Source organism: Budorcas taxicolor, chromosome 17 (genome assembly GCF_023091745.1).
Source record: "Budorcas taxicolor isolate Tak-1 chromosome 17, Takin1.1, whole genome shotgun sequence".
Taxonomy (NCBI): domain Eukaryota; kingdom Metazoa; phylum Chordata; class Mammalia; order Artiodactyla; family Bovidae; genus Budorcas; species Budorcas taxicolor.
Genome location: NC_068926.1, coordinates 61,155,616 through 61,163,599, shown reverse-complemented (window position 1 = coordinate 61,163,599; position 7,984 = coordinate 61,155,616). Strand labels below are relative to the sequence as shown.

Genomic DNA, 7,984 nt, shown 5'->3' with positions numbered 1-7,984 from the left:
AGAAGAACTCAAAGGGGAGCTTTGTTTTAATAAAAAAGCACTTCTTATGAAAATGAAAGTTTGCACAATACAAAAGTAAAGGGAATTCCCTGGTGGTCCGGTGGCTTGGTCTCATGCTGTCACTGCTGAGGGCACAGGTTCAATCTCTGGTCAGGGAACTAAGATCCCACAAGCCGCAAGGTGTGGCCGGGGGTAGGGGTGGGGGTGGATTTAAGAAAAGTGAGTAAGCGTAGGCTTCGGGCTTCTTGAGAAAAAAACCAAACACTCAAAAGAGTTCAGTTCACAACCTTGCTGGCTACTGCCTTTCCGGCTGCTGCACACACACTGGTCTCAGGAGAAACCAGGTTAACTGACTGGCTTGGGCCACGGGCTCCCAGCAGACACAGGAATACTATTTACCATGAGGCGCTGGGTCATGCTGCAGAAAATTCTGGTCCTCCCAGGGTTTATCCTGGGTGGGGGAGGGGTTCTCACTGGGCAGCCCCCATGCCCAGCTGCTTCTTGAGCGCCAGCAGCTGTGCCAGGCTGATGTTGTTGCCCCCACAGACAATGACCACAACGGAGGACAGGGGGGTGCAGAGTTTCCCCTCTCCTTGCAGCTTCTGAATCACATTGCTGTAGATGGCGGCCAGGGCAGCCCCACAGGCGGGCTCCACCAGGATCTTCTCGTCATCTGCCAGAGGAAGGGGATGGTGGGGGTGGAGCCAGGAAACCTCCGGGCCACTGGTGAAGCCATCAGCTATCAGCCCGGGCCACAGACTGACTGGTCCTGGGCCACCCCACCCCCAACCCCCATCATTACCCTCCATTGACCTTCTAGGGCCTGAGTCAGGGCTGAATTTCAACATCAGCGCTAACTGCTATGCTTCTAATTTCCTGAGCACCGTGTTAACGTCATCTGAGCAAGAGTGCCAGCACTGATTGGCCAAACTCCCAGTACAGGAGAATTAAGTGGCAGCATAAGTGAGTGTGTGTGTGTGTGTGATCCCTGTTCCAGGATGAACCCCGTAAAAGTCCAACTTAGGGACTTCCCTGGTGGTCCAGTTAAGACTGTGCTTTCATTGCACACGGTGCAGCTTTGATCCCTGGTTGGGCAACTGAGATCACACGTTGTTGCTGCTGTTGTTTAGTTGCTAAAATGTCTCTGACTGACTGCGACCTGATGGACTGTAGCCCTCCAGGCTCCTCTGCCCATGGGATTCTCCAGGCAAGAATACTGGAGTGGGTAGCCATTCCCTTCTCCAGGGGATCTTCCCGACCCAAGGACCGAACCCGAGTCTCCCACATCGCCTGTACTGGCAGGTGGATTCTTTACCACTGAGCCACCTGGGAAGCCCATGCCATGTGGCAAAAATAAAAAAGCTTATCTGGAAGAGAAAAAGGAGAATCAACAGGATATTTTAAAAAGAGTCCAACCTAGTCACAGACTCACCTCTGAATCCAATCCTGAGGCCCATAATTTCCTTTTTCACCCTGACTACATTGCTCAGAACCAACATTTTACATACGCAGTTATTTTCCCCTGCTCTTACGTTATCTGACTTTTGTCATTTGTCCCCTTGGTCTTTCTGTTTTAACCCCTGGACTGCAGGAACTTTCGTTAGTGGGAAGTTCCACAGAGGGACGGGAGACGAAATTGCAAATGACATCCCTTGGCATGCCAAGCAGACAGCCACATAGTCCTTAGCCCCGACAGCCCGGGGTCTCAAAAGGCCTTAGCACATACATACCCACAAACTTCTCAAGAGCGGCCACAGCTTCCTGGTCTGAGATAACTTCAGAGAAAATGGGGTGTTCCCGATAAACCTTCATAGCCTGCGCTGTCACGGTGGTCACGCCCAGGGCTTTGGCAACACTGGCAGGGACAAAGATGGAGAAAAGGGGAAAGAGGAGAGAGGAGGGAGGCAGACCATGTGATTACCTTCTGGCCAATAAGAGGTAAGTGGAAATATCCGTGTCTTTAAAGGAAACGAGTCGGCTTCTGCCCTGACTTCTTCCTGCCAGATGGAGTGTGGGTGTGATAGGCAACACCTAAGCAGCTATCTTGGGCCATAAGTCTATGCGATGAGGATGATGGGGAACAAAATCAAGGGTCCTGGGCCCCTGGCTTCATGGAGCTAGACTTTTTTATATGAGAGGAAATAAAGTTCAATTTTGTTTAAGCCACTGTTATTTTGGACTCCTGTATAATGTGGCTAAACCTAATATTAGTCAAACACCATCTGGGAAAGGTTTTGGGCTGGGATATGAACCCCTTGGGAGCAGGTGCTGTGTTAATTCACCACTGTCGCTCCAGAATTGACCAGTGCCTTGCACATATTAGAGGCTCAATAAATGGTTGGTAAATTAATGAGGTGTGTTAAACCCTACCACAGAGGAACCCTATAAAGGATTAATGTTAGCCTTTTCATGCGAGTAAGTGTGATATTCATGGTACAGAGTCACACAGACTTGAGTTCATACCACTCACTGGTTACGTGACTCTTAAGTAACCAAAGCCTCAGTTTCCTCACCTGCAAAATGGGGCTGGCATGGGGATCTACCCACCACCAGCACTGAGTGGGGAGCTTCCCACAACACTCACTGAACATAACAGCCTCCCTGGCTGCTTACCTGGTAATGCGGGGCAGGGTGACGAGCTTGCCGGCCTTGGTGGAAGCGTGGAAGCTCTCGGCTCCGATGGTCTCCATGGTGACGATGGGCACGTCCCTCCAGCCCACCTCTGCCAGCCCCTGAACCACTCCGCACAAGAGGCCTCCGCCCCCTACTGCCAGCACGATGGCCCCTGGCTTTTCGGTCATCGTCTTCTTCAGCTCCTTCACGATGGAAGCATGGCCTTCCCTAGAGGACGTGGGTGGGGAAGGGGGGCGCAGGTCAGGGCTGGGCTGCCTGGAGACACCAGGCAGGGGTCCTGAAGATGCCGCTTACCCTCTGTTTGCCCTCATCCCAGGCAGCTGATGAGTCTTGAAGCTGGTCCCCTCAAACCTGACTCCACCCTATTTCCAGCTGCCATCACCTGCATCTCCGCCTGTCTTCCTGTGGCCTCTGGAGCACTGTGAATGTGGCAGCCGGCAGTGCCAGGACGTGAAACCCCCAGGAGCAGCCCTCAATCCATTACAGGAATTAAGAATTAACGGGAATCGATGTATAGACACTCCTTGCCCAACATCCTCTCCCGCTGGTTCGACAGCCCTGGTCACGGTCCATGCTGGCTCCCAGAGCCCCAGAGGGATTAAGCTCCAGCTGCCTACAGTGGTTACCAGTCCATCAGCACCCTTCCTTCCTCATCTCACTTCCCCAGTCCTCGAATAAGTCACTTCCCAAGTCAGGTGTGGGCACCAGCTGCCGTGCCTGTGTGTGTGCTTCCGTGTGACGGGCACACACGTGTGCGCTGCTGTGCGTGATGGTGTGTACTGGGGCAGCTGTCCACTCAGTGATGTAGAGGCATGGTAACTACCCATCCCGGTTGACTGGGGCCTCCACATACCAGATGAGGGGGTCGTCAAAGGGAGGGACGTAGACCCAGCCTGAGTTGTTTTTCTCCAGGTCCTTGGCCACCCTGATGGCCTCATCCAATGTCTGCAAGATCACAGAGAAAGCGAGAGGGATGAGGGGCCGGGGGACTTGGCCCTGTGCCCCGGTGCCCTCTGTGGCCCCCGGCTCCAGGTTGGTGCTCACCTCACCCACCACTTTGACCGTGGCGCCCTCACTCTTGAGCCGCTGGATGGTGAGGGCAGGCGTGGTGTTGGGCACGACAATCGTGGCAGGGATGCCCAGCTTCCTGGCAGCATAGGCGGCTGCCATGCCTGCATTGCCCGCTGCCAGGGGTGGAGGGAAGACAGTGTTAGTGGGGTTGAACCCTTCCTGGGTGAGGGCTGGCCACCCCTTGGTATTCTAAACTGGGACTTCTGCAGATGTTTGCTACAGCTCATTGCTGGGAAAACCAGGGCTCAAAGAGGTGGAGAACATGAACCCAGGACACAAGGCAGAGGACAGGAGGAGGCATGCAGGCCACTTACCTGAGGAGCAGACGAAATGTTTACAGCCTCGCTCAGCCCACTGTGGAGACAGAGAAGGGAGAGGATCAGGCCTGACATCTTTTCTCCCCAAAGAGACTAACTGGTTCAGGGAAAGATGAAGGAGAGGAAGGCCACTGATGGCTCTGGCATCAGTCCACGAGGGGACCTTCTGGACCGACGCCCCTTAACCAGGGGAGGTGCCAATGGAGGCTGCCTGTGGGGAGTCAGCAGGGCCCAGCCTGGAACCCCTAGGATGTCACATGGCAGTGGCCCTGCCCTGTCCACAAAGGGGATCTGCCCGGATGAGGCTGTACCGTTTTGCAGAGGTGTCCAATGCCCCGGATCTTGAAGGAGCCGGAGGGCTGGGCGCTGTCTAGCTTGAGATAGACCGTGGTGCCAGCCACTTTAGACAGGATCACGCTGTCACGTACAGGCGTCTCCATGTGCAAGGGTCTTCCTGACATCATTGCTGGGAGAAAGGAAGGAAACCCAGAGGGTGAGGGGAGTTGGCCCTGGTGCCAGCTGCTCCCACTCAGTAGGCAGTGGGGCTGGGAGGGACTCTGTCCCTAACTTCCTAGGAAGCCGAAGACAAGCCCCAGATTATAGCATCCTGGAGACCTGAGTTCAAATCTCAACTCGGCCAACAACTTGACATCGGACAAGCAATCTCCCTTTGGCCTCAGCTGCCTCATCTGTAAAATGGGCAGAGGTCATCTTCTCTCCCCCTACCCCTGCCCACCTCTGGCCCACCCCAACACACACATACATTTTGCTGGGAAGCTGTTACCATCAGAAATAACATCCAGGGAATTCCCTGGAGCCCCACTGGTTAGCACTCTGCACTCTCACTGTTGAGGGCCTGGGTTAGATCCCTAGTTGAGGAACTAAGATCTCACAAGCCGAGAGGCATGGTCAAAAAAAAAAAAAAAAAAAAAGAAATAACATCTAGACCTTGCAGCTTTTGAAGACTATGAGGTAGAAATAGACTTGTGGGTGTTGACTCAGAATGAGTGGCAAGATTATGGCTAAAACAGGGGCAGGATATCAGGTCTTGTTTGTGCAAAAACTGCCAGGATACATGTGCACACCCGCAATCCATGTGTACAAGACATCTCAGAAAACACACAAGAAACCCATCAGGGTAGGGGGCCCCTGGGGAGGACTGGCACACAGCACCTGCTTCTGTACCATTTCAATGTTTTGCTGTGTACATGTTTATTACATATTTAAATTACACATCTTTAAAAGCTAATCTCTGAAAGTGAAGTAAGTCAGAAAGAGAAAAAGGAATATCATATATCAGTGCATATATATGGAATCTAGAAAAATGGTACTGATGAACCAATTTGCAGGGCAGGAATAGAGACTCAGACACAGAGAGCGGACTTGCGGACATAGGAGGGGAAGGAGAGGGTGGGACGAATTGAGAGAGTAGCGTTGACATATATACTCTACCACGTGCAAAATAAACAGCTAGTGGGAAGCTGCTGTGTAACACAGGGAGCTCAGCCCTGTGCTCTGTGATGACTTAGGGGGGTGGGGTGGGATGAGGTAGGGGGATGGGAGGGAGGTTCAAGAGAGGGGGGATATATGTATACATATAGCTGACTCAGGTTGTTGTAAGGTAGAAACCAACACAACATTGTAAAGCAACTATATTCCAGTAAAACCTTAATAAAAACAACTAACCTTTGGAAAGCCCTGTGCCCATTAGGGAAAGGTTTTTATTGTGATTTTTTTTTGTAATAACATATTATTTAATCAGCACTTATAAAGTGATTACCAGGACTTCCCTGGTGTTCCAGCGGTTAAGAATCTGTCTTGCAATGCAAGAGGATATGGGTTCGATCCTAGGTTGGGGAACTAAGATCCCACATACCGCAGGGCTGATAAGCCAGCACATCAGAACTAGCAACCATGAAGCACAAGAGAAGATCCTGCGTGACACAGAGATGCTGCGTGCTGCAAGTAAGACTTGAGGCAGCCACACAAGGAAATAAATAAAGTGATTACCATGTGCCAGGCATCTTCTTAAGCTTTACAGATATTAACTCACTTAATCCTTCTACCAACCCTAGGAAATGCCCAGGATAATTGCCTAATGTTATTGTCCAGTTCTCCTGTTGAGGAAACAGGTTCTGATTGCGTTTTCCAGATTGATCACTGAGCAGTTCCTACCCCCCCCCCCCCCCCACACCGCTTAGGATGCAACACTGAGGCTTTTCTAGGTGGGAGGTGGGGTCAGGTCTACACTTCCTTCCCTTGAACCCTGAGTTGGGGGGGCATGGGGGAAGGGCTGTGACTGCAGGGAAAAGGACACTATGTGACTCCCTCCAAGCAGTAATGCAGTGGTGAATGTTTCATGATAGCCTCGTCAAAGGGAAGGTAACCTTGACTTCTAGTGTCTGCACGTCTGTGACATTTCAAGCTACTAACAGGATGTCACTAAACAGGGAGTCGGGAAGAGATGGACACTGTCCACTACTGGGAGCCCTGTGTCATCTGGCTGTAGCCCAGCATGGTTCTCAAGGCCGGGTCATATAAGGTGACCGAGCTGCCAGGCAGCTGGGAAGCTCCCTGCATGAACCCAGACGCCAAGATGGGAGCAAGCCCGGGCGGCATGCCGGGGGCTGCAGGGAGGTGCCCCGCCTAACATGTCTAGCTGATAGCCTAGCTGATGGGCAGACATGGCGCCTGACTTAGGGAAGACACTAGCCCAGCTACTGTTATCACACGGCAGCCTCCGAGAGAGACCCAAGCGAGGACTGCCTGGCTGAGTCCAATCGAGCCCGAGCGTCATGACAGAATTCACCTAGCATGGGCTTGATCCCTGCTCTGGGAAGATTCCACGTGCCCAGGCTCAACTAAGCCCCTTTGCCACAGCTACTGAGCCCGAGCGCCGCACTACTGAGGCCTGCCTGCCTACAGCCTGTGCCCTGCAACAAGAGCAGCCACCGCAGGGAGAAGCCCGCGCCCGGCGCCTAGAGAGTGGCCCCCATTCACGCAACCCGAGAACCAGTCTGAGTGCAGCAAGGAAGACCCAGTGTAGCCAAAACCAAAGAAACGAATTAACAATTTAAAAGAAAGAAACTGTAGTATTGGCTTGTCCAAGGTCACACAGCGAGTGACTAGGGGAGAAGGGATTTTTTTTTCTTTATGGCTATGCATGGCTTGTGTGATTTTAGCTCCCCAACCAGGGTTGAACCCGTGCCCTCAGCAGTGAAAGCACGGAGTCCTAACCGCTAAATTGCCGTGTAATTGCCATTACAAAGAGAAGAGGTAAGATTTGAACCAGGCAGCCTAGGCCCAGAGTTGGGGGGGGCGGGGGTTGTCTGTCTGCATGGATTCTGGGTGACTGAGAACCTGAGACTCTGCATGCCACTACTAGCTAGAGTCCCCGGGAGATCCCACATGATGCAAAGATCCTGTGTGCTGCAACTGAGACCCGACCAGCCAAATAAATAAATAAAAATTAACTTTTACTAGGACTGGGATTGTGGTTAAGACTCCCTGCTTCCAATTGCAGAGGAGAGTGGCAGGGGGTGGGGGTGGGGCGGTGAGTGGGGTGGGACTGGTTGGGGAATTAAGATCCCACATGCTTTAAAAAAAATTAACTACTATTACACATAAACTAAATACTCACAACCACCTTAAGAGGGAGATTCTGTTATTATTACCTCCACTGGACAGATGCGGAAACCGAGGCACAGACCTCCTGTCAGTGAACCCAGCCAGTCTGGCTTCAGAGCATGGGTTTTTATGCTCAGCTGACTCTTCCTCCCTCTCTGGCCCAGGGAAAACCCAAGGTGGACGCAGACACTCCAGTTCTGGGGATGGAGGTGTGGATGGATAGGGCGGCTTACCAGAGAAAGGCGAGGAGCTGCCGTCTGAGCGTCAGGCGAAAGAGGGATAGACTGGAGATGTTCTAGACGGTCCACAGACAGGAAATGCAGGAGGCTTAGCGC

The 7,984-nt window shown here is 52.4% G+C and overlaps 1 protein-coding gene across 1 annotated transcript; it reads right to left on the bottom strand.

Moving 5' to 3' along the window:
- Positions 1-68: 68 nt before the first annotated feature.
- Positions 69-7,984, bottom strand: SDS (serine dehydratase). The gene is made up of 8 exons (XM_052654820.1): positions 7,883-7,984; positions 4,334-4,488; positions 4,020-4,059; positions 3,679-3,818; positions 3,488-3,579; positions 2,614-2,841; positions 1,731-1,855; positions 69-673 (listed from the first exon to the last, which is right to left on the bottom strand). Exons 2-8 carry the CDS (start codon positions 4,484-4,486, stop codon positions 471-473), a joined length of 981 nt encoding a protein of 326 aa, XP_052510780.1. The 5' UTR covers positions 4,487-4,488; positions 7,883-7,984; the 3' UTR covers positions 69-470.

Excerpts from the sequence above, each read along its gene's own strand:
- SDS (XM_052654820.1), bottom strand. The coding sequence starts at position 4,486 with ATGATGTCAGGAAGACCCTTGCACATGGAGACGCCTGTACGTGACAGC. Across the intron at positions 3,819-4,019 it reads ACATTTCGTCTGCTCCTCAG|CGGGCAATGCAGGCATGGCA; the intron begins GTAAGTGGCCTG and ends CACCCCTGGCAG. Across the intron at positions 3,580-3,678 it reads CGGTCAAAGTGGTGGGTGAG|ACATTGGATGAGGCCATCAG; the intron begins GTGAGCACCAAC and ends GTGATCTTGCAG.